The sequence below is a fragment of the Neopsephotus bourkii genome, unplaced genomic scaffold (genome assembly GCF_033783945.1).
Source record: "Neopsephotus bourkii isolate Nb327-2 ecotype Australia unplaced genomic scaffold, CSIRO-AGI_Nbou_v1 NB_1760, whole genome shotgun sequence".
Lineage (NCBI taxonomy): Eukaryota > Metazoa > Chordata > Aves > Psittaciformes > Psittacidae > Neopsephotus > Neopsephotus bourkii.
Genome location: NW_026902234.1, coordinates 7,255,874 through 7,283,066, shown reverse-complemented (window position 1 = coordinate 7,283,066; position 27,193 = coordinate 7,255,874). Strand labels below are relative to the sequence as shown.

General features: G+C 42.2%; 1 protein-coding gene across 1 annotated transcript in view; it reads right to left on the bottom strand.

Moving 5' to 3' along the window:
* Positions 1-27,193, bottom strand: part of SH3RF3 (SH3 domain containing ring finger 3) — a 247,016-nt gene that overhangs the window by 75,327 nt on the left and 144,496 nt on the right. The window contains exons 2-3 of the mRNA XM_061377606.1: positions 16,059-16,334; positions 9,118-9,213 (exon numbers count right to left, since the gene is read on the bottom strand). Of these exons, the coding sequence (XP_061233590.1) occupies positions 9,118-9,213; positions 16,059-16,334 (372 nt within the window). The remainder of the gene's footprint in view (positions 1-9,117; positions 9,214-16,058; positions 16,335-27,193) is intronic.

Here is a 27,193-nt window from a genome sequence, read left to right as displayed (position 1 = left end):
TTTAAGGCACCAGGAAAGCTCCCGAAGAAGGAAGCTAATTAAGATGTGCAACATGCGCTAACAAGAACACCAGGAAACAAGATGAAGAATGCCTGTGTGAGAAATAATTAAATCCTTTAGGATTTTCTTTTTAATTAACTGCTAGACAAATCATGTATTTGTTGACATATAACTTCTTAACGTATATTCATGCATTAGCTCTAGGTAAGTGAGACTGAAAGATACTTTCTTTTCAACAAGAAAAGGATCCCAGGAATTCATCAGTGCTGAAGCAATCTTTAGAAGCTGTCAGAGATGATCAATGGCTGGAAAAGACAAAAGCCCTGCTCTCATGCCTCCTCTAGAGAGACTGGATTACTGATGATGCACTCTAGAGCTGCCCCAGGATAGCAGGCACGCTCAATGGGGAATGCTGATTTCTAGTCCTCGGAAACCTGTGCTGCTGTGGAAACATTTCAATCCAATGATTGTGTGTTATGAGGCTGCTGAGCACCACTGGGAAGTCCAAAACATTTGTTGCACAGGCAAAAGCTTAAGTAATGTGCTATTTATTTAGTTGGTTCTACCATAGAATCACAGAATCACAGAAATAACTACGTTGGAAAAGACCTAAGGGCCAAGGGTCTTAGCCTGAGCTATTTTTCCACTTGAAACATTGCAGGACCACATTAACATCTACTTTTCTGTGTGTTGAAGAGACTCCTTCAACACCCATATCAAGCCTCACCTATCCCAGGAAAAGAATAAGGAAATAATGGGTAGGAGATGCACCCAAGCCTCCCCAAGATTTGCTGTGCATGTGTCTAGGCACTACCAAAAACTTATGTGTTCAGGGCACCTTGTTGCTTCGTAAAGAGACAGAAGTGTTAAGATTCCTTAGCAAAATCAGAACAAACACTGATAGATGTATGACAGAGAGGAACTGTTGGAAATTGATAAATATTGCCTATAGCATTGAAAAACTCACTTGAATGTATACTCTTTGCTGGTGAAATTGAAGGTTTCATGTGCAATGTGCATTGTGAACCTTTCCCTTTCATATCATGCAGAGCACAGATTCACAGCCCAAGCAACCACAGAAGACAAGGAATAGTTCCCCCTCCTTTAGGCTGGAGATGGCAGCCCTGTCTCCCCTTGCCCAAATGATGAAGAGAAACAGGCTCTTCTACATATAGGCTCATCTGACATATTTTAGATGTTTCCATTAAGCAGTAAGGCCTATTTATCTTCCTATGAGCACCTGGTTCTCTCTGGATGCTAAGGGGCAGTCCAGTTAGCTCAAATGCAGAGATACATCTACTGCTGGTCAGATAAACAGTACATAGAGACCTGCAAGGTCTTATGAAAGATAAGAGTATTTCCCAGTTCAGAAGTGGTACTGAAGGCAGAACTGCTGCTTCTTGCTGTGACTCATCAGTATGACTGCACTTCAGCGATGTTTCTTCACCTACCATCCAACAGAAAATTTGGAAGTTTAAAAGACAGAGTGGAAAGAAGGATGAAACGACAGTAAGGAGAAAGAAAGTATTAAAATGGGCGAAAATTATCTACCAAGATGCAACAGTTAGTTTGTGAAAACATTTAGTTCTCTCTGTCCAGGGAAATCGGGGGAGTCATCCTTAGCACTTTCTTTGTAACAAAAGCAACCCCAGGACCATGACAGGAGAGCATAAACTTCAAGGCAGGAAACAAAACTCAGCTTAGAAGTCACAGAAATGAGACAGAATTGAAGCCAGGACCAGAAGACATGTATTCAAGCACAAGCATAACTCAGGAAAGTTGGAGGGGAAGGGAAGGGCTGTTGGGTAGTGCTTTGTGCTGATGCCAGAGGGAAGTGGCAGCACATGCAGAACAGAGCAGGCAAGACCCCAGTCAGCTTTCACTGTGAAGGATGGCAAGCAGGGTTTTGCAGAAGTGCTGTAAATCCTTGAGTGCACTGTGGCTAGAGATCAGAGTCTTGTTATCAGATCAAGAGCAGAGGTCAGTCCGTCTTAGTTAGGTACCTCACTTGCACTTCAAGTTTTGGCTCCTAGGAGGCATGGCTTCAAAAATGTCCCATATAGATACAAGAATGATATACATATGCTTTTGAATAACTCAGGAAATTGACTTATTTGTCAAGATTGTGTGCTTAGGTTGGTTGGGCTGGAAACCTTCTATAAATTACCCTAGAAAGCTATTTTTACAAAATAAAATCTAGGAAATTTAGATGTTACTCATAATGGGGGTGGGGCAGGAAAGACATTCCTGAATGCGACAGCTAGAAAATTTCTGGTTCAACAGTCCCTGAAACAATAAGAGGTGATAATAGTTTGGATGTGGTTTTGATTAATAGAAAGATTGGTCATAACATATAAATCTGAATAAATTAACTATGATTACTTTATAATGTTCATTCAGGTGAATGCAGGCAGGAAACCTGTACCTAAAACTGTCAATTCCCAAAAGGCAAACTTTCACAACCCACGGCTACGTCTAAATTTATGTGCTGGGTCTCACCACGACTCACCACAGATCTCATGACTGTCTGGGCTGGAGGATGACTCAAATGTGACAACACTCCCACCTGTCTCTGTATGCACTCCGTGGTGCCCACCTGAGATGAACTTTGGAGGAATGTGCTCCCCAGTGCAGAAACCAGAAAGCAATCCTGCATTGGCTTGTCCAGATATAGCCTGAAGGGAGCAAGTGATTAGAAAAGGTCTGGAGAGTTGAGTGGCGCAGCTAATCTAGTGTAGGGGAAACCTGGCATTTAAGTCAAAAGGTGAAAATGCAGCTTGGTTTTGTGTCCTAAAGATGAAGAAAAGTCTTACAGAATCTGCATGAATGATCACCTTATGAAGGATGTGAGAAATTACTTGGAAAACTTAAGAATAAATAATTCAAAATTTAAAAAAAATTAAGAAATGTCCTAAGTCATGCTAATTTTCATTTTATGTAGGAAATACAATCAAAGACCAACTGGTTCTTTACTCATACAAGCAAAAGGGAAAATAAGAAATTGAGCTGTTATGCAGAAAAGATGTGCCATAGATTTAAAATAATATGTATATATAATATACATATATATAATTTTATATTATTATATATCGTATGTTCAATCTTCTCTCTTCTGACTGATGTTACAATTATTACAAGTTCTTTATTTTACTTTATATATGTTTAACAGTGCTTTAAATCAGTATGGTTTTTTCATAGTTTGATGTGTAAGTAGTACTAGGTGTATAGGATTACACTGTACTGAGGTTCCCTTGTAGCTTACAACACAAATTCTTCATGTTTTAGTTTCAAAGTGAAACATGGCAACTGTACTTTGTACTCTGTTCATGTAGAAATCTGATACCAAGGAGTATCTTGTAATATTCTAAGATATTCAATGAAAGAGCAAAACAAGTAAAACCAACTTTTTAGAAACATGAAGGTGCAGGAATAAAAGTCTTGAAACAAAGTAATTACAAAATTTGAAATGCCTATCAGCAAAGCTTTTCAAAAGAAATTAGCTGAACACCTCTTACAGCTTACATCATTGTCAGCTTTATAAAGTTCTCATTTCATTTTTATCTGATGCACAAAAGGAGACAGAACAGAAAAAAAAATCAATTCTGATGTTAACAGGTATAATTCTTAACTTATTAGTGTTACACCTGCTTAGTACTGAGATGGATTTGCTCCTCTGAGATTTAGTAAATCAGCTGTTCTAAAATCATCTGCATTAGTTTCCTTCTACCTAACTTTCAAAAGCCTCAATTTTTATTAGCATTAAATGATACTAGCAAAGCTAAAATGAACCATTTTTTCAGGCCTTAAAAACAAAGATTGCATGTTCTTTTTGGACATGGCACCAAACAAACCTTGTCCTCCAATGAATGTCTAATGCTCCTTTTTTTTGGAAGGATTTCATAGAAGATACTCTGAAAGGCACAGAGTATGCTGCCACAGAGACCACACATAAGTAAATGATGGGTCAGACATCAAGGCTGAATTCATTATGAGAGTCCCATAGCGACCCATCTGTCCTGCAGCTGAAGAGAGGGACCAAACAGATTGAGGGGAGAGAAAACATGAACAAGAAGTGGACAGGGCAAAAATTATTTGTTGATGTTGTTGAAAATGGTCAAAACACATATGAGAATCAGAAATGCCTACATGCACACATCTCAGTTTTCAAGAATATAACAGTGGTGACTGCCACTGGGGACAGAAGGATATTGGGAAATGGCTAGGATGGAATCTGCATATAAAAACAAAGGTATAAAATGTGCCATCCAGACTCAATGCCAGATTGGGGGTCACACCACTAGGAAAATAATCAAGTAGGCCTATAGGCTGGGCTATGGGAAAGGCTTTGCTCTCTTCAGAGTGGCTCCCTGCATCTCCTCCTGGAAGCCTCCAAGTCTGGGCACACAGATACAGACACACACATTTAGCTCTCAACCACTTGCATTTATCTGCAGGCTAACTAGAGGATACTCTCAGTGAAGTACATAGTTATACATCTAAGAACAAATTCTGCTGGGAAGATGAGTCTCAGTGAAACAATTCAGTGACCACAGCTGGGATCCTGGTAGATGTGTACAGGGTACCCTATATGGGTTAAGCTGTTTTAAGATGATTGGTAGCTCCAGTGGTACAGCACAAAATCACTGAAAGTGGTGCTCTGCTCCGCAAAACTAATTTTGGAATGAAAAATCATTGTTTTCTTTAAGAAGTGTATTGGCTTTGGATTTTATTTGATTTTATTTTACTTTTGGCTGAACTCTTTTTAAATACTGACTTGCAAGAGCTCAGTTCCCCTGGGTCTCTGGGGAGTCTTGTAGATCTGTGCTGCAGGGCACTGAAACCATCATCTCCACCCATTCTCCTCCTCCCTTCTTCTCCTAGACCTCTTTTCCACCTTTTTCTCTTTTTGACTGTGAAGAACAGGAGAAGACCCTCATTACTGTGCTTCACTGCTCTGTAAAAAGAATTTTAAAACTTCAAATATGACTTAATCACGGCTTTCAGTGCCCCTGCTGCCATAAAACATTAAAACAATGGGCCGGCACTTCATCAACTGTAATTTGCTGATATTACAGTCACAGTAGCGCTCAACATAATTGCCTTGCTCTACCATGGACTCTTAAGGCTTCTTGATCTCAGTCAATACTTCCTTGCACTGGCGGCTGCAGTCAGAATTTTTTGTCTAACGGCTGAGCTTTTTGAATTTCCAGTTCCTGCCCATCTGAGCAGGATGCGACCCTCCAAATGCTCAGCACTCCATTGCCCTCAAATGTCATTCCCAGACACTTAAACCTATTAGGACACACTTTATTCTTCATTATTCTCAATTTTACACATAGAGGCACAACACTTACTTACAACCTCCAAATAGAGATAATAACAGCAGTTATCAAGGATGAAAACCTAGCTTGAAGACAGTAAAAAAAAAAGAAATTTAGTTAGGGCTTTGAATTCCTGCAGGTCTAAAACTCCTCCCAGCAAGAATAAGACTTCAAACCATACAGATTATTAATAAGATGTTTATTTCAGGACAGAAGGCACCTTGAGAATCAATTTGATTATGTTGTGTTTTTCTGCAGACAAATTAAAACATAAATTATCAGCCCAAATGACTTCTACTGCAGACAAAGGACAGCAACAACATAAGGAAGAAAAATAGTGCAAACTCTTCATGACAGCACATATTGTATGTGACTCATTCTGTAAAAGTCACCATAGTGAGCTGCAAATATTTATCCCTTATACAATTGTAGTTTCTCTGAGGTTGGGACAGAGATAACACTATAGAGGCAGGTAAAAGCCTCTCTGCAGAGAGCTGTCAGACACAGCAGGCATGCAAGCACCCTTGCTGGACACTTGCAGGGAATAAAACATAAAATCCATGCCTTGTTGCAAGTATATGGCTGTATGGATAACCACACATAATGTTTCCAAACCACACATAGACATTCTGAAACGCTACAGGGAGCAGATAAATTCTGATGTCTTCAGCTAGTGGTTTTGTGCTCTAAAAGTTGCCCTCACAGGATTCCCTTACAGAAGCTGACCACTCTCAAATTCAGTAAGCACAGGGTAGAACGAAGATGAAGATTAGGCTGCAGGCTTTTAATGGGCCAGCTGACAAGCCCATGTGCTGGGGTGCCTGAAGAGGAATTTGCTGCTGTGATGCATCCCTCTTTACCACCCCACCACAGCTTATGCATGCAAATGTTTTGTAACAAAGCACCTGCAAAAGCTTTTCTTGCAAGTATCTATGTGAGGGGTACAGCTGCACATTGCCAGTATGAAGTCTCAGCAAAGGAGGGCCACAACAAGAATTACATTCCCTGTTTGTAGCTCTGACGTGCTTAGCTCTAAGATTCTTGAAGAGACTGGCTTATTTTCTAATGCTCTCACTTCCATAGCAAGGGTAAGAACTTTTGTCTAGACTGTGGTGGCAGCTGGGGACATTGCAGCCTGCCATTGGAGATGGGATGCAGGCTGGAATTCACTCCATCCAGAGAGCAGGGCTTTGGATGCCATGTGAAATCCCACGCACTTTGGCAAATCGGCTCACACAAGTGGAAGGCTACTGTAAGAGTTAAGCTTTGCTTAATCTGCACGTTTTGCCAAGATCTTGAAAACCACTTAACGGGCTTGGACAGACTCAAGGAGTGGTTTTAGATTGAAGTACCACTTGTTTAATGGGCTTTTTTTTTTATAAACATTGGCGTTGAGATTTTCAGAACTTCTTTGGGATTTGGCCTGCTGATTCCTCTTAATTTTTAATAGAAAGTAACATCTGAAGATGGAAACAGCTGAGTAATTGTATAACTCCAACAGTTTCATAAGCTCATCTCATATTCAGAACAAGGCTTCCATCCACCACGACATGGACAAAATAGCTGGCTGATTTTTGCTGTCTGGAGGATCATTTTCCTTTGCTTCTACAAACCACGGCACAACTCTTATGCCCATGTCACCCAGGCATCTCATTTGAAAAGGCTTTTCAAGCCTCCAGGTTTCAAATTTATACAGATAAAATATATGCGTGTGTACATACACAAATATGTTCATAAGTGTATATAGTGGTATTTATTTTATATATGTGTGTGCCTGTGCATGAATATATATGCACACACACATTCCTGGTGCATTCTTCTCCTCTGGTGCTGGCTACCTGGCTGTTTGCATCTCTAGAAACTTCCAGCCTTGCTGTTCTGATTGCATAGTTCTACCTCCTGCTCTTCTATGGTTGCCCAGGACATGCTAGTGCTAGGACAACTTAAGTGAGACATCATTGCCCATGTTCCCAACAGACTGCTCTCCTGAGGCTTCAAGCCCTTCACACTGTGAGAGAAGTAGTTAAGGAGAGCAAGCACTTACAGCCTGGAGGCAAAACTAGACCTGGGGAAAGGTGGTGGGGTGCAGCAGTGGCTGCCTGCACAGAGGTGCCCAATTCACTCTTTCTGCAGCAAAGTTCAGTAATATTGCAATCCCCGAGGACAAGAAAGAGAAAAGAAAAAGGATGGAATCTGGGAGAAACCCAGCTTTCTCATTTAATCACAACAGACTGAAAATGTCTTATGCATTCAGAATAGAAGAAAACTAGTCATTAACTTATGCGAGGCAGCTGGTTTCCCAATAATGCCTCCTACACATTCTGGTTTTAATATTATTGTTCTTGTCAACCAGGGGAACACAATGTATATTAATGATGGTTTATTCCAAATTGGTCATTGTCGGAGTTAATAATTAGGCAGTCAGGCACTAATTACCTCTGTTTTGTCTCAAATCATTAACTAAGAAATCTGGAGAAGTAATTTTGGAGGCAGGCATCAGAATCACACATAGTAGTGTGGGCTCTGCTGTGGGCACAAGAGAGATACTTCACTCCAGAGAGCAGCACAAGCCAGTGCCTGGGAGCAGAGCCAGGCACTGCTCTGAGTACTGGGTGCAGAGTGGGGATACCCTGAAAAAAACCATACACATGTGGTGACTGTCTGTCCTCTGTACCTCTGGTTCATCCATGAGGGAGGAAACTCTTCAAAGGCATTATCTGGCACATAGACAACAGAGCCTCTCCAGCAGGGCCATCATGGGCCAGCACAGCTGGCTGTGGCTCTTCTCCCAAGCTGTATCCAGCTGGAAGGGCACCAGCAGGAGGTTTGCACAGCAGTGAGCAGAGGTAGCACAATGGGGCTGCTCGGAGGACATGAAGACCTACTATTTACTCTGAAATAAGCCTCCTCTGGAAATGATCTTGGGAAAGTACTTAGGACAAAGATGGGTCCTGAACACAGGGAATCATAGAATAGTTAGGGTTGAAAAGGACCTTAAAATCATCCAGTTCCACCTCCCTCCCATGGACAGGGACACTTTCCACTATACCAGGTTGCTCAAAGCCCTGTACAACCTGGCCTTGAACACTGCCAAGGATGGGGCAGACACAACTTCTCTGGGCAACTTGTTCTAGGGCCCCATCACCCTCACAGTAAAGAATTTTTTCCTAATATCTAATCTAAATCTACCCTCTTTCAGCTTAAAGCCATTCCCTCTTCTCCTGTCACTACATGCTCTTATAAAAACTTCCTTGCAGGCTCCCTTTGAGTACTGGAAGGCTGCTAGAAGGTCTCCCCTGAGCCTTCTCCAGGCTGAACAACTTCAGTCTCTCAGCCTGTCTCCATAGGAGAGGTGCTCCAGCCCTTGGAGCATTTTCGTGGCCTCCTCTGGACTCACCCAGACAGGTGCACATCCTGCTTATGTTGGTGGCCCAGAACTGTGCTGCGCTGCTGCTTCCCACCCTCCAGCAGCACCCATATCTCCTCAGGTGCCTGCAAGATATTGCAACTGCAATCATCCTCCCCTATTTTCCTTATCTCTGTGTAGATTACACCTGAAATGCTATGTGGGAAGCCTTCAACAGTAGGTCAGGGCTTACGCTGTGCTGGCCACATTAATCAAGTGTACCCTCACAGTGCCTGAGGGGACAGCAACCAAGAAATTCCCTTTCCAGTTATTCTCATGTAATTTGTCCTTCTCATTTAAGAATTTTCGAGGCTATCCTGTACTCGAGAGCACAAAAAACCCCCACAAGACACCAAGACCAGGACCCACAACCTCCTCTTATGAGCTTACCTCAACATAGAGGATAGGGAAAATGCCAATCTTGTCACCCAGCATTCCTTCTGCCCAGTTGTCATCTACCCTCCTGATGACCGTCAGAATTTCATCCTAAAATCAGAGATACACAAAATAAATAATCTGTGGTGTTTTTTTTTTTTTCAGGAGAAAGATGCCTGTTTTAAGTTACCCACTTAACACACACAGAGGAGCCCATAAAAAACAGATAAAAATGCTGCCTGAATCCTGGGCTAGCAGCATCCCTGGCCCAAGCATCCCACCCCAAGCACCCTGCAGACTGGTGCAGCTTATGCTGTCCACCAGTAGCTCCAAGGGCTGAGGCACAGCATGTGGGAATATGCAGCTCCTGGCTTCATTGCATGGAGAACGTTTTGACCTCTAATCCAATGCTGAAAGCTCTCTAGCTTGAAGCTGTCCCTGTGCATCCAAGAACCCACTGTGGTTCTTGGCTGCTCTGGAAGGCAACTTAAAGGGAAGTAGCAGTACAGCACAGGCAGTCCCGGAGACATTTCCAGCAAGAAGCACAAAGTATAGCACAAGGTGCTCAATAATGAGCCTATGCTGCTGATGCACTGAAAGTCAGTTTTCCTTTTTGAAAAAAAGAGTATTAGGTCAAAAGGCAAGGATAACAATATAAAGAAGTCACATTCAGCTGTTGGGTCAGCTTCAGTTTAGATACAAGTTTGTTTTCTAGCCCAATGGCATTTTAATATTTAATCTAAGAGATCTTACAAAAATTTCACTGACGATGAATTTTATTGTGATTATAAAACAGGAGATTAAGCAAAGTGCGAGTAAAACTCATACTGCTCAAAGTTTCTCTTTATAGAGTTAAAACCTAGAACATACCAGTCACTGCAAAAGCTCGGGTGACTAGACCGAAACCATGAGTTTTCCTTGTTTGAGCTGCTCAACTTGTCCGTGGATTTCTGCTACCACACATCTGTCTGCTGGGGCTGTCATACTAAACCGGGCCTCGAGTCAGCACTGCCTCCTACAGAGGCTTGGGAAGGCAGCTCTCTCTGCAGGGCACTGCCTGGATGCTCAGATCTCCTATGGCCAAGGGAAAGGAGCAGGAGGAGAGAAGCTGCAAAATGAAGTTTGCAGAGGTGCCATTCATTTTCTCATGGCATCCAATCTTCCTCTGTTCCTGTGCAGAAAACATCTTCCTCCAGAAAGCTGAGACAGAGTTCCCTGCTGTCCTCACTTTATTTCTACCACTCACTCTAGGAAAATAAGAGCTACATATGGTCCAGCACTCTCCATGTAACAAGCTATCCATGTTAACTAGCCAGGAGAGGGGAGCTGGGCTTTTTTTGTAGATACTGCTCACACAGGGAAAAAAAACCCCACAAATTCCTGCTCCAGCATGTTCAGACTGTGGATTTATATTGCCAGAAAACGACCAGAACAGGGAAGTGATGTGATGTACTTTGCAGGTTTTGAACATGTGCATTTTGAACACGTGCACTTCAAAATAGTTTAAATGTTTCCTTTAAGTTATTTGTCTGAATGAGCCATTAGGGGAAAAGCTCAGAGAAACAGCCACAGACTTGAGTCCTTCAGCTATTTATTGCAGCTGGAAGGATGCAAAAAGAATTTGTGCATTTAATTTCCTGAAGAAACAGATAGCATTCCTTTCCAAAGCCCTGTCTCCACAGACCGTATCTGATCTGTGTAAAGAGCTGACAGTATTACATCTCTGCGAAGCTTCCACATGCTCTTACAAAAGACTGATTATCATAAGTTTAGAATCTAGGTAAAGGGGGTAAATGAGGAAAATAAAGGACTGCATCACTTCAAGAACCTGTTATGAGTGTTCCTACATTCTGTATTCGTTATTTTAAAAGACTTTTTAAAAACCCAAAATGTGATGGGTCTGCATTTCACTATATGCTTATGTATACATATATAATTCTATGTGTGTGTGTGCATACATATGTGTACATAAATGTATATGTGTATATACATATTTGCATATATATACACACACCCCTAAGAAAGTAAGAGAAAACTTAACTGTAAAACCCCAGAAGCACTCAAAGAGATTTTATTAAAGGCACCATGCAATCCCATCCCTAGAGCAGGCTGTACAGGCAGCTGCAGAAAGGTTTATCCCACACTGATACTACTTGAGGATGGGGCAGAGAATGAGTAACTTTTGAAGATCCCATCCAATTTTACCGTCTATGGACCTATGAAATCTGGGAGCATTTCCATATGCTGATCTTAGTTCAGCTCTGCCAAGTATGGTTGTGGAATGTAGTCTTATATGAGAAAGTCAGATAGCTGCACATCTTGAGATATGCTGACATTCAAAATGTGTATCTCTGTGGGAGAGCAAAGTGCAAATCCTTGAGAATGCTTTCCATTACAGAATTTGCTTGCAGAAGGGTGTTGAGAATCTCCAGGAATTACAGCAAATCCCAAAACATCTTCTGAAATTCTTTATTAATAGGAAGTTTCTTTGAATTTACAGCCTACAACATCATTCTATACACAGTGCTGGTGAAAGCTTCAACATGAACTATTTTAGTACCTTAAATTAGTTGGATAGCCGTGCTACTTATAAATTCCTAGAAAGGTTCCCAAAAGGATCATGAATAGTAAAGAGACACAGATCTCTTGGCATACTACTTCAACTTTCTGAACTTCACTATTTCACATGTACTAAATTGATTTCCAGGCAGCACAAAGGAATCCAAACCTCAAATCTCACTTCAAAAGCCGATGGTATCCTCTGAAGTTTGACAAAGATGCCTCATGCTCTTTTTATGCCTGTTGCTAAAGTCTCTAATTATTTGCTCTCTCGTTCTTGCTCAAGTCTTTCACTATTCATCAGGACTGGGCAGCTTTACGACAGGCAGGTGGGACCTGCAGTTCCAGTTTATAACCATTATCAGAAAGGAAGTCAAAGATAAATCACTTAAAAAGCAATCTGATTGACAGAGAAATGAACCCTTGTGCTGAGAAAACAGCACAAAATTGTGCCCAATAACAGTCATGATTCACAACCTGATTTTTACTGTAGTCATTAATGGCCATTAAGGATGCAGTACAAAGCAGATGTGCCTGCTATTCAGCAGAGATAACAATTCCATCTAGAACACTGGGGAGATCTTGGAGATGGCAGGATGGCACTGCACGGTGCTCAGTGTGCCCAGCTACAACACCTGCCAGCTGGCATGAGAATCAGAGTTGCCAGTTACTGCCTGGACTGTCCCTCTGTGAACAGCAAGTGCTGTTGGAATTGAGTCCTAAGGGACTAGATGCTGCTCCGCAGCCGGGAACCAGTATTGCATGTGATGGCTCCAAGACTAGCACAATGCTTGTCAAACACTGCTGTGGGCTGGGAATGGAAGTGTTGGAAAATGGACAAAATAGATGATGCTATTAAAAATGTGATGAACAATAAAGCGTGGCAAACAGTTGATGCTACCTTGACAAGTTTGAGACTCATCTACCATGTGAACTCAAGCGAAGGGTGGTCAAACACCAAAACAAAACTGTGAGCTGAATCCGGACTGAGTCTAAGGCTGGAGTAACTACACAAACAATGTCATTACTCGAGATTTGCACTGCTATAGCTGAGAGCACATGGCTTGTACAAGACATTGCATAGCCCAAAAAATGAGTGATTATTTTTAAAGCAGAGACAGCAGGAGCTCAGGCACATACTGTGGTACCACATAAGAAGGAGACATTAGAAAGCCGAGTTAAATGAGTATATCCTAGGGGCATGCAGTGAGACTCTCGAGGCCACATGCTGACTGCAAACATGCAGGCAAACACCGGGAGTAATGCTTCTGAAGCTACTGGAGTTAAACTAGTTCAAAGGTGACACAAGGCTGGAGTCCGTTGTTACAGAAAGCAAAATAACTGCTAACTGACTGGTTTGCCTGATCACTGCTGAACACTGAAGGAAAATACGTTAAGTCACAGATCTGATATGTTTTATCTCCTTGTAGCCACTGCAGAGGAGGGAACAGTGGTGGGACCCTCTCCCTGTACAGATGTTTTTTTAAGAGGAGGAGGTAGGGGGAACAGTCCACAGGAGAATGACAGGTATGAGGTATTTTTGTTGCACTGGCTACTCAAGATAGAGGTTTGTCTGTCCCTCCTGGTTTGATACGTACACATACAAAAGAATTAAATTTGATTTATCTTTGGCCTTTATCTGGAGAATGTTGTGTCTACAGGAGATGAAAATGAGTAAGTGGCAGAAGCCCTCTGCACCACTGCTCATGAAGATGAGTGTAAAGCAGACTTCATTTCCTTGCAATCCACCTCTGGAACAACAGGGCATTTTAACTTGGAAAAAAAGATCAGAAAACAACCTAGCAAGAGGAAACCCCAAATAACCTCCCTTTGCTTTCTTTTACCGCCCTGACATATTCTGGCTGCATTGTAAGAAAGGGGATGGGAAAAAGCAAAAATGTCCAGCAAAAAAGCAAGAAAATGTAATGATAAAGTCCCAGTGTTCAACTTCCCTTCTTGTTATTTCTTTTCAGAGTAAAAGTCTTCTTTATTATATATTTATAAGTAAAATCCAATTACAAGCGTCTGGTAGAGTAAAATGAGTTGCAGGAGGATGCAAATAGGTTACACCGGTTTGTATGAAAGGTATGCTGATGCAACCCCTCTACCTGAGGAAAGAATAAATAGAGTAAATGAAATTGCAATCAGGTGAAGCATTTTCAGATATTCAAATGATTACTATTGTTCTAAGTGACAAATCACATCTATAGCAATGCAGGACTCATGACTCTGTGCAGAGGAACTGACTGCATGAGCAGATGAACTAAAATCTGGGCTAAACAGGAACCTTCATGAGTGCAGGTGACAGCTAAAATTAGCACTGAGAAAACTGATGAAAACATGACAGTAAAGTCCCAAGATAAAAAATAGATTATTCACTGTCAGAGAGAACAATAGGGAAGGCATAAAAACTGTTACAAGGTGACAGTGCATGCAGTGGAAGGAGTAAAGAAGAAAGTAGCAGTAGAAAAGAAACCAAACCCCCTCAGGGAAAACACAGTCATCGGGGATAAAAAGATGCAGACAGTAACAAGGGGTGAAGAAAAGGAAAATTGAGGGATTGAGAGTAGAGCTATACAGCAGAAAGAAATGCTCCATGTGAGAATGGCATTGGACAGCCAAGAAAATGAGAACTATCATTGTACAAAATCAGTTATTACGAAGGAGGTGTACTAACATACTGCACCAAATAAATCAAATACAGAAGTGTCTATGAAAGGATCCGTTTTAACAAAAAAGTCCACACTGCCTGCCATAGCCATTAAATTTCTTAGACCGCACAAGCAATGAATACCTTAAGCAGACAAGGAAGATTACTCTCAGAGAGGTCATCAGTGTACCTCTGGGCAAGCAGTGAGGAGAACAACAAGCCAGCAAATATATATTCACTGATAGGATCTCAGAGGTAACTTCTGGCCAACTTTCTGTAAGTGCATGGCTGCTACTTCTCGCTAAGTAGCCCACCTTCTTTCCGAGATTCACAGCTCCAGGCAGGCTGTGTAGTCACAGGGTTTGCAGTGTTTGTTATCAAACGTTTTGCTTGCTATGGCTCAAAAGTGCTTACAAGTCTTTTGTTAAATAAATATGAGAAAGTATACATTCTAGGAAATTGCGTTCTGCAGAGAAACGTTGTGTGAGTGAAAAAGATGTTACATTTGGTGAGAAAATTATATGCTGCAAGTAATTCATTCAGCTATAATAAGCAGCCTCACAAGAGGAGGTCAGTAAAATCCTGGTGAAGGATATTTTTATCACCTATTTCATATTCATTTTGAGCATAACTGTTATTACTTTATGTGATGCTATAACAACCACAGACAGCTGAAATAAAACAGAAAATGACAATGAACAGGTTCTCCATGGCATTCAGTGCCATAAATTAACATCAAGGGATATGCTTTATTTTACTGTGGGGTTCTTGATATCCATGAAGCCCATCTAAGGCCAACACAAATTCTAGGAAGGGGAGAGGAAGACAGAAAGCAGGTGGGGAGGCGGGGGAGAAAGGGTAAACGTGACATTTTAAATCCAAAGGAAATTACAATACCTCATTTTTCTATCATTCCAACTGGAATTTATTACGCTTAAAAAAAACCCAAAAAACAACAAACACTGTTTTTTTAATGTCTGTTTTTCAGTGTCTTCATGTCCTTAAAATAGGAAATAACTGTGACATATTATAATAGCATATTTCAACTGCTAATTGGTAGATGGTATGATGCAATATATATTTTGAAGCTGAATGGCATTTTAAAACACTGCGACATCTGATTCAATAAGGAACATTAAAAGACACATTTCCATTAGATTTTTTTTTTTAATTTAGTTGCTCTTATCTAACATTTCAATGCAGATGAAATGTATGCTTTCTTGAAAGAAAATGTTCTCAGAAACTGTGTAGCCAGTTCTACTTGTTTAGTTTCATTGGGTTTGTACTGATCTTGATGTACATGGCACCAGCTATCTCACCGGCTTCCTTAGACGAATCGGAGCAACCTCCCAACGATGCTAATACAGGGCTTGCCCTGTTAGGAAGATTTATGCCCACCCAGTCCTGCAGCACACCTGGTGCATGGGACATTGCAGGGCCACCAAGCAAGCTCTGGAGAAGTCAATGTCCTTCAGCACATTAAGTAAGGGGATGTCCCACTTAATAAAGGACGTCAGCCCTGTTCTTGAGCTCAGGAACTTTAGTTTTCTCATACAAGAAACAGGTTGGAAGAATTACTTGGAGCACAGAGGGTCTCTGGTCAGAGCTGCCCAGGGCAGCCAGGCAGATGTCCCAGTGGTCCCAGCACCACTTTGCTCCAGACTCAAACATTGCTCCATCAGTCCCTATAGAAGCACCTTTCTAAACTTTAAGAAAAAAAAAAAAACAACCAAAAAAAATCCTCTACCTTGGTGAAGGTCAGGCAATCCTTGTCTTGATCTTTATCCTTTATTTCAAAGTCGTAAAGTGCTTTGCCCTGAGGTGGAGCTTGCGGGAGGGGCTTGATACACTGGATGTAGCTGGCAGGGAAGAAGCCATGGTTCCCATTGAGCTCCCCATGGTACCAGTTCTCATCCACCTTACGCCGCAGTATGATGATGTCCCCCTTGTTAAACTTGAGGTCACCAGGCTCTTTTCCTTCATACGTGTAGAGAGCTTTGCCATAGGGAAGCTGAGAAACACTCTGCGGAAACAAAATAAGCAACATCTTTAAGAAAGCTTGAGCCAGCACCAACTGCGTTCTTAAAGCCACTTTCAACTAGAAGAAACTGATCATCCATGACCACATTACCCCAGTGACAGCAGATGACTGCTACATAATGCTATACCCTGGATCTCACAGGAAAACCAGGATGCGTGTGATGGTAAGATTGAGAAGTTAAGCATGTTAACATCAGTGCAGGAACTGCAGTTCTCTTGAAGCTGAGCTAAAATTCACGGTACCTCTTACACCATCAAGCAGCATCTGGTAATTTACAAAATACCCTATGTAAGCAGGACTACATGTTTAAACAAGTAAAACTTAACATGTGTAAAGGTAAAATATTAGGTGTTTCGACGTTCAGGGTTGCTTTTGTTTCTGAGGCTCAGAAGATAAGGCAAAACAAGCTTCAAGATTCCTGTGATTCTAAACATTGGCAAATTGAAAATTTTTCATTGTCACTGAGCAACTCTAAACATTTCTGAGTTTGAAGTGTTTAGTCAAGCTTTTGACGCTGTAACCAAATACTCTTTCAAAAAATCCCCAAGTCTCATGCTGCTCACTGAGGGCTACTGTAAACAGTCGCAATATTCTTTATTGCTTATGTATTAATGTCCCTGTGGAAAATCGGAATGGGCAGAATGCTTCAAATCCTTCTTTTAGAGCTAAAAAGAGCTCTGAAGCTTTCACTCTCATTAAAGGGAAGAAACAAACTTAAGAAAAAATAAAATCACAGCACAAGAGCACAAACCCTAAAAAGTCAATGTTTGGTGTAATAGAAAAGAGAAATCTATTTGATGGAAACTTGACTGTGAAGACTTCTTCCCAGATTTCACCTTGGCCTGGTGCAAGATTATCAATCACATGGATGATTTCTTGCAGGAAGAAACAGTTTACGCGGCCCTCTCTGGGTATATGCTTCCCTTCTTGCAGAATCCCACAGAGTAGGGTTAACTGTGTTGGAGACAGCTGCCTGCTGCTTCGGTCCTATAACAGCAATTTATTCCCTAATGGGGAAGAACAGGTGTATCATTGCAGTATCTTATGCCATTTTTTATGTTATTTAGCTTGAGCTAAGAGTCAGCTTCCAAGTGTCAGTGCAAATATGTATCAGCACATATCACAGGAGATGTAAAAGGGGTTCTGCAAAGTCAACCTTTCATAAGAGCATTTTTTTAGAGGTGTATTTATAAAAATGACAGAGTTTTCTGTAGCATATATATGCCTCTGAGCAGTTTGTTCCCTGCTCTGTACACTGGTTGTCAGTGGGGTGTCCTATAGGGACAATGAAAAAGTAAGGCTATGTTTAATAAAGCACCCTGATATTCCCCCTGGTATTTCTTATATCTGCATTTCTGGATGACATTTCCTCTGCACAAGAATAGCACTCAAATGCTTTCTGGAGGGAGAGAGTGGAAACACTCAATTTCCCTACCACAGCCAGAAAATGAGATAGTATTTGTTAAAGTAAGAAGCAGAACATCTTCTGACCCCAGTGGGTGCACTAAATTGACTCGCTCTGGTAGGGCAGGGTTTATGCTCTTACACTTGCATCTTTCAGCAGGAGGAGGAGAAGCACCAGCCTGTGGCCTCTGGCTGCCTCAGGTTGCCTGATGGTCACTGTGGCAGGCAGATACCATGCTGTACCATAAGTTAGCTTCTTGAGTGCACCTTCATACACAGGCATTAACTTACTCATTTTATTAGGAATGGCTTTAGTAGCTGTGCAGGCCTTGGAAAGCATGTGCAAGAGATCTTCTTGCCTATGCCACAGAGTGAAGGAGGCAGTCAAACAGCCACAGCTCTACAGAGCTGTGTTGTCTGGATGGGGATTTAATGTCATTCAGATGTGTCCCCGGCCCTTGGTTTTCTCATTAGCAATTTACAGTTCCTCTTTTTTCTCTGCATTCTGTTGGATTTGGCTGTATCTGAAGGAAGGTACCCAGACAAAGACCAGTCTTTTGGAAGCACCTTCACACGTAACAAAGAGAAGCGTAAAAGCAAAACAGAAAATCAACAGCCAACTAACAAAGCACGACCCAAAGAGCCTCTGCCAAACCAGTGGCAGCATCCTACTGACATTTTTCTCTCTGCCAGGATGGTTATTTCCCTTGACACCAAAGCTTTGCTCCTCTGCCTGGCATTTTAAAGATGAAACAGTCTCCTTAGGTAAGGCATAGATTGCATTACTGCATTACCTATTTGAAACTAGAAAGAAAAAAAATAGGAAAAAGCTGAAAGACTTGTAGTAATTTGGAAATAAAAGATTAATTACTTTAACTCATGCTGAGAGAAGACAATCTATCAAACTCCGAGTAAGACTTCTGCCAGGTGCGCATTGAACCACTGCTGATCCAGACACATGCCTGGCAAGCAAGCTGTATCACTTACCCTAGAACAGGCCTTACTATTCCCAAGATCTCTGTAGCAGTTCAAGGTCAGACCACTTTCTTTACTTTTTAACCACTTTCTCTTCCCAAGTCTCATTTTACTGTGTAAAGAGTCAACAGCCCCAGAGCTACAGAAAAAGAAATGGTATTTTATTCAGTCTCACACATCATCAATGAAATTCTTATGCAACACATGCTGGGATTTTATTACTAATTAATTGAGCTGGCTAGAAGGTGGCTCAGGTGCCTCTTTATACTTGCACCTGATGAAAATGCAGACTAGCTGCAGGACACAAATTTTTGTTTGAAATCTTGCATTGCTTTATTTGGAGACCCTAGTGTGGCACCCCAGGGAATTTGCAGTTTAGATGTTTGTGTTCCTATTCTCTTAATGGGCTTAGTTACTGGGAACTGTCCTACACAGAGAAGATCTGAGCATGAGGTGTTTAAACTATAACTGCCAGTGGGAAGGTGCTTCCAAAATGAAGTGTTTCAATTATCAGCCTCAGCTTTTCTAATTCTGAGCCACAGCTCTTCAACTAAAAAGTCTGTAGAAGCATTTTTAAAAGCGAACATGTTGTTTAGAGGAAAAGACACCCTCTTATTGAAAATCCACTGTAATTGAGGCATTTCCCAGCCTTTCTGTAAGGCCAGAAGTACACATTTTCATACAAGCATTCCAGGTAAAGCTTTCATTTACTGTGGTCGAGGCAGAGGTAACAGAGTCCTCTAACCCTTTACAAATAAAGCTACTTTTCCCATTCTAAAGCTCTAAATATCTATTCCAATCAACCAAAGAGAGAAACTCGACATCACAATTACAAAAATCTCACAAAATAAACTCTTGAAGTTTTCTTGCTGATATTTTCTGGCCAAAAGGTCCAGCTTCCAGCAGACTTGCAGTGGTCAGAGCATATTAATGAAACCTGGGCCCTAGGAAGCACATTTCGGAAAGTTTCCAAACATTGTTCTCGCTTTTGTTTAATCCATAAGTGAGAAGCAAATCAGATTCAGAAAAATCTGCACCTGAAGGGAGGGAGCATTAAGTAATGTAAGAAAACTGATCACTGCTGCTCTTTGTTAATTGTAATGTTACTCCCCATAAAGTGAAGTAATTCTTATGATCCTGTGATTATCTTGCTTTTTGCCAAATAGTTGTGCAGTGCAGTTCTGGCCTAATCACCCCTTTTTTCTTCACTTGACTCCCCAGTTCTAAGGGAATCACCCAGGACTGATCTCAACTCACGTGAAAACCCCAAGACCTTCTGGGGAGCATGCCCTTTCCATTTTCTGTTCAAAATCTCCCCCCCCACCCCTGCACTATCCTACTTCCCCTCAGCAATTTCTTCCACATAACAGCATTCCAATCAGACATCATTATCTTCAGCATGCCCAGAATGTCCTTACAAAATCTTCTAATCTAAAACAGGCTGCTTAGCGTCACCTGAGAGATGAGGCTAAAGAAAAGCGGAGGCAGGCAATGGTTTTGGTGGATGGCAGTGATAAGCACATAGAGATGTCCCTCCAGTAACTGCAGGAGTGCTTACGCCTTCCTTTTGCTCCCTGCTTCAGCAAAGCAAACCCTCCTTACCCCTCCTCTGCCACTCCTGTGCCAGGGGAACCACTGCAGCACCTCTGAGCCACTACACCACCCCTGCCATCCACTTCACCCCCTGCTCCTCAGCCAAAGCCCCTTCTCATCCTTGGGCCCCATCCTGGAGTCTTCTGCAAAGATATGTCCCAGGAGCAAAACTTCCTTTCCCAGCCTGGCCCCAGCAGCATCGTGCTCCTCCTCTCCCCAGGGTGACCAGCTCCACAATGGCCACCTTGCACTCAGGACCAAACCCAGGGCAGCCTGACTGCCCCAACAGGAGCTCAGCAGAGACCACCATCCCACTACCGCCCTCCAAGCCAGCTCTTGACCTGAGCTCCTGCTCTGAGGGACGCTGCCATCACCTCCCTCCCCAGCTGTCATGAAATCTGGTTGGACATAATGCAGGCGGCTGTAAAACTAAACAGCCTCCACATCTGACTGTATCAAGAAATCAATTTTCCCTGTTGATTTATTGTTAGGTTAACTGGAACTCAGCTGTGATGTGTATTAGATTCCAAAACTCCACATGGGTGTGTACAGAAATAAAGAATGTAAGAAAGAAAGGAAGGAAGGGATGAAGTCACAGTCAATGGCAATGGCCAGTTTCATTTTCCTGCCAGCAAATGTGTGTTGGCACAATGCTGAATACTGCCAAAGGTTTCTTTTCGATTTCAGCAACTAATACTGACATAAAAGCCTGAAGCCTCAATATGCTGAACCCCCCCTCCCCGCAAAAGACTCAGTAACAGGTTGGCAACTCAATCATTCTGCATTTGTGTTTCAGCAATGTCAAATGGCAGTAGTTAAGCAGAAACCTGCTGGCAAATTGACAAACAACAGCCGTGAAGCAATTAAGTGGCAAAGCTGGCAAATTTTTCATTACATATCCTGAAAAACAAAAGGAGGGGAAGAAAGCCCAGCCCAAACATACTTAGGCCTCAAGTTTTCAAAAGTTAGGGAAAAGAGGCATTTTCGCAATATGCTTGAAAGCAACTCAAGCTCCAGCATGGGCCAAAGCCAGCTTCTGCATGTGATACTCGAAGGAGGTCGCTATTTAGAAAAGGGCCTAATGCTTGCCCAGAGTACTGTGTGGGTACCTAAACCCCTTGCTTTTCCTACTTTACGCTATTTGGGAAAGGAAAAGAAAAGCTTCCCCAAGCAACCAATTTTTCCTGCGAGAGCAGACAGAGCCTGGATATCTAAGATAATTATGCCTTCAGTTTGTGTCTGTATGAGCTATGGAGGGTGTTCACCCAAGAGAGCATGAGAGCCCCACGTGCAAAATCATCAGAGTCTGGCCGTATTTGCTGGCTCACAAACACACAGGAGAAAAGTCCAAGTCTATTCCTTGACATCAATATATTGCATTATATAAGAAATAAATAAAACACATGGGGACAAGGCCTGCAGCTACTAAACCCAGACAGAAAAGCCTTCTATCTACCAACCCTTCTATCAAACCAAGCTTATGTTCAGATTCCTGAAACCTAAGAAATCTCCTGAGGCTCCAGCTACAACTTGTCTCTGTAATAGCAGAGCAAAAGATTGGTTTTCTGCTGTGTGAAAGCCATGTTAATGCTGAAGGGTAATTTCCCTTGCTGAAGCTCTTGCCTCCTGAAGCTCAAGCTGTGTAAAGAAGGGAAACCTCAGCCTCTTTGTTGCAAGGGGGGATTCCCTGAGAGAGGCAGGTGTGATGCTGCCCTCGGCTGACCCCTGTTTCAGGGGTTGAACTCCTTCCTTCCACTTCATGGGTCTTGTTCATAGTCAGAGCCAGAGGTGAAGCGGGAATGGAGAAAGTCAAACAGCCTCAGAACACACTGCTGGAGCAGCCTGATAAGAGCACTACTAGGAAGAATAATTTATGGGTTTTTTTTAGACTGTATTTCAGTGATTTTAGCAAAACACACTGGCAAGTTGCTTGTTGCAGTTCTTCAAATTTCTCCAACGTCTTCATATCCCCCACTCTCCAAATACATATCTGAAGAGTCTGTTCCTCTGAATGAGCGAATACACACTTATCTCCTTCATGAAGTACTATCAAGTGTAAACATCCAAAGCAAATCAAAAGTCAATAAAGAAGAAAAGACACAGAAAGGAAAGCATAATTAAAAGCATGCACATCTCAGCTGTAAACCATAATTATACACAAACTATTCCTATAGCATAAATAATAATTAAAACACATATTGTTAATTTTTGGCTTCATTACTCTGAAGCATCACACATTACTCTGAATCTCCCAGTCTACACAAGCAAAGATTCAGTGGCAACACATGGGACTGCATTTACATCTTCCAACTAGTAGGCATCTCCCCACGAGCAGGCTGGGCAACACTTCAGCATATGGTTTCCTGCCATCCGTAACAGCTTTGCAGAAATCCCAGCAGCTGTGTTGGAAAGGACAGGGGTTGTCTGGCAGAGCATCCATCAGCAGGACTGCTGAAGAGATGGGCTGCTCCAGGCATCTCGGTCATCAAAAGCACCCATTCAAATCAGCTGAGAGCAACTTAAATCCTAAGTGTGAAACCACTGCTTGTACCTTGTGGGATGGAAAAGTGGAAGGCAATCTGGTGTTCAGAGTAGTCAGTGGTAAGCACAACAGGTAGCTCAGTCATGGTAGGGTAGGCTTGGTAAGGGACATGACATGATGGGCAGCAGGGGCTGTGATTGTCCTCTTTCTCCTTGCCATCCAACTCGCTACAGTCACTCTCGATTTAACATTTTCCAAGAGCAACTCAGCTTAAATCAACAGCAGTGCTTAAAACATATCTCTTCTTAGTCATCCCTAGGAAGCAAGAGAGAGCACTTGCATGTGCAATGAGCTGAAGAAACGAGGGGCTGGGCAAGCTTTAGCCAGTGCAGTTTTACAAATGTATACCACCATAAGATCTGTGTCCTGAGGAGATTTTAGCAGCTTCTGTTCTCAAGAGGAACTTTCAGGCTGACAGATCATAAATCACCGTTATATCTCACAGCAAAAACTCTTACAAAGTGGTTTGTCTTCCATGTAAGATGGTTTGTCTTCCGTACAGCCATTCAGAAGCACTATCGCCCCCAGGTCACCTGGCCTGACATCACAATGGTGACGCTGCAGCATTTGCTTTCACAGAAGCTAATAATAGGAAAATTAATCAAAGAGAATCTAATTCTGCACAAAGCAGCAAAGACAAAACCCAGCAATGTGCTATTAGTCAGCTCTGTGAGAACCATCAGTTAAAAGCATGAAAAATCACAGTTTGCAGATACAACCTTTTCAAAATCAACTTTGAGAATAAAAGTAGTCAAACCAACAATAAAAATGGCATCACGAAGAATGAAAACTGAACATAATCCTTTACACACCCTGGAAAGTGTCATGCTTATTTGTAGTGTCACGCAAGGAGCAATTAATCACAATGAAAATAAAAATTCTTAACTGAAGCTCTACTGTCTTATTTAACTAGGGAATTGGACATAATGGTGAGGCCCTGATCCTGGCTGATGGTGCTGCAGAGGCCTTCAGTCCCTTGTTATACCTGAGGACATGTGCAGACAACACTCACTTGACCTGTGCGCAGCTACTACCTGTGTGAAATGCTTCTCCAAAACTGTTTTGAGGTGATAGGAAGTCTTGGGAACACCTCTATGTGTTCCCAGGAGGTGGTCCTTTTTATACATGGAGAGGAAGTGCCGAAACAGCTCAGGAGACTATATGCCACTTCCAGAACTGACTCCTGCTATTAGCAATCAGATACTATGGGAATCTCTCAGCAGGCAGAGACAAAACAGAGGTGAGCAGGTACGGCATAATTCTAGTGAACTGCATTGCTCCCAAAGAACAGGAAACAATGATGTTCACCACCCCAGAAGAGGAAAGGATGCTGTTAATCCTCTTCAGATGTGGGTGCACAAACTGCTCTTTAAAGAGAAGAGCGTCTCTTGACATTATTTTGTAGTTTATATGGCAAAATTGCCTTTTACTGTATAAGGTCCATCTTTGCACACACCAAGATTAAAGACTGTTTCAAACATTCCCTTGGCAAATGCAGTTGGTGCTTGCAGCACAACTGAGAAAGAAACAGCAGGCTTTCCACTACAAAGTTTGTCACATAAGTACGTTTGGGATTCTTTGCTTTACCAGAATAAGAGCTCAGTTTTACAGTTCAGCACTGTTTCCCTTAGGAAGTTTAAAAACTTGAATGTAAGATCATCAGATCATCCCATGCTGAGCTCATCCGATCTCGTAATCACAGCTAAAATAGTTTCACACCTTCTGCACATCTCACGCTGCTTCAGCCCGTCACTCAGTATCTATCAATATTTACACATTCAAAGATCTCTTTTTCCTAGCAACACGTCATTTAAAGTGAAGAATTCTCAAACTACATGCACTCCTATTAAACAACACATGATTTTCAGGGTCAGATTGGATTTCTAGCAGTGAATTAGCAGTTATCGCTGCCCAGAGAATCCATGGGTAACACCAGCCAGCTGTTTAACCGTGTCAGCACAAAGCCCCTCATGTTCTGCAAACCCCAAAAGCTTCCAGACTCTCAACTCTTTAATAAGTGGTAATGTCAACACACTGCTGGCACTGTGGATCAAATTCTAATTTCAGTTATACTGCTTTAATCCGGTTAATCTTGATGAAGCGGTGTGGATGTATAGAAAAATTTCTACACAATACAGAGCTTTATTTTACAAGTAATCTCATCTGAAACAAAACTGAATGGCTGGCAGCCTTCACCAAGGAAAATAGTTATTGATCTCTCATGTGCTGGCCATAGCTTTACAAAGCCTAGGTATGCTCTGAGAATCTGTCTGTCCTTCACTTTTCAAGCAGAAACAGCCACTAGATCCTAATGGCTAAATCTTACACTTACAATCCTTTGCAGGGGTCCTGGTGAAAGGCCCAGAAACTATACACAGACATTTCACAGCAGAAGCTGGTCTACAAGAAGTCCCAACCAGTAGCTGAGAGGACTTCTAACCCAAGTATGCAACGTGGCTTCTCCAGAAAACACCAGACAAAATATGCCTCAACTGCCTGCCTTGCAAGGCAAGGTTCACCGAAGACGTGCTGAGTGAGGGCTTCAGGATGCTACTTGAGCAGTTCAGGGGGGAAGGCAAAGTTGGCTACATTTAGCCTGTCGAGAGCCACAAATAGAGGCATGCTATAAAACAAAGAGCAGCTCCCTCAAGGCTATGGAGAAACACAAAACAAAATCTTATATTCAAGGCACGACGGCAGCTATATATTTAAGGTTGCCTTGTGCTCTCCATTCAAAGTGTGTCTTAAATCCTTTAAATAAACATTAAATCTCTCACTGATTACTCCCCAGATAACACCGCTTCGGTCAGGATCACAACTTGGTTTTCCCAGCTGCCTGCCAGAACCCAGTCCTTGTTCATTTTTCTTTGGTAAAAGAAACAAGTAAAAAGTCAGCCCACTGTGCAATTTTGAAAACCTTATGTTTTCACAGGCTCCTTCACCTCAGCAGCATTTACAGCCCTGGAATTTTACACACTACTTTATGCTGTAGGTCATGGCAAGAAAAAAAGTACATTTTAGGGAAAATACTAAAAAGCATTGCATAAAATGAATCTCCACTGTAGCTGCTTCATTTCATCTTTCCTGGTGGAAGCTGACAAAGCATGGGACAGCCTACATTTTCCAGTGGTGCCTTTGTAACTATGCTACCCAGCCCAGTACCTTCGGTTTGCTTTCCAGCTTTTCCACGTCTTTCTTCTTGGCTCCTTGCCTTGTGACTCAAGTGTTTCCTTAGCAGAAATCCTCTCCCACCTCCGCCCCAGAAAGGACTTTATGGTCCAGACCTGCTACAACTCATCAGAGCTAGGTTCCCTCCTGGCAAACACCAGGCAGGTCACAGCTCCCAGACCCAGCTTTGCCAGGACTTTTCCACTGCCATTCTTCTCTCTCAGGTGGACCACAGGGAGAGGAGAGTGGTAGAGGAAGGGTCTAGAGATGAAGCTGACCCAAAAATGGAGCAGTCGGCTGTATTTACCATCTGGCGAAGCTCCCAGAGCTCAACAGAGGGAGCCCCACTCCGGAGAATCTTGCCGGCATTGCTTGCAGTGGAGAAGAGACTTTTTTTTGGAAGAAATAAACGAACACCAGGAGAATCTTTCTCCTCTCTTTTTCACACAAATACAAATTTAAAGGTTGTACAAAAGCTTCTCCCATCATTTCGATCATTGAGAATCAAGACAACAAGCCGCTGAAACAACACCAGACAGACACTGACAGCCTCAGCTCACAGGCTCCAGAAACCAAGCAAAACAACCCAGAAAAATACAAAAAATCAGGAAATCTTTTATTTACCTTTCTGAGGTGACATAGGGTTGTTCAAAGACCATGTTGGGATCACTCCTTCATATGGAAACCTGCACTTGCTGAGGAGCTGAGGGGTCTCTGTGGGTGTATTGCAGGGTTTGAAGGGTAAAACAGGGGTGGTTTCCAGGGAGTATGGGACACGCAGTAGAAGAAAAATGACCGTGAAGACCCTCTGATGTGGGAATGAGATTAAAAAGTGCCCAACCAAAGAACCTGACTAGCAGTGATGGTGGCAGGGTGGCTTGTAAACTGAGACGGGCAAATGGGTGAAGGATGAGAAGGCAGCCTGAATTCTTATTTCTGATGAAGGGGAACATCTGAAATTCCTATTAAAATCCTAACACTTCTGCAAAAGACAGTGGCCAATTTGCTTGCACTGCTTTTACTATATGCTTAATGATAAATAGCGTGGTGCCTAGGCAGCACCTCCTTCTGTTGTGTCATCCTCACTGCATATGACCACAGAGCAGAGTCCTGCAGTATAAAACTGCAAAAATCCCATTTTCCCCTTGTCCAAAGTTTT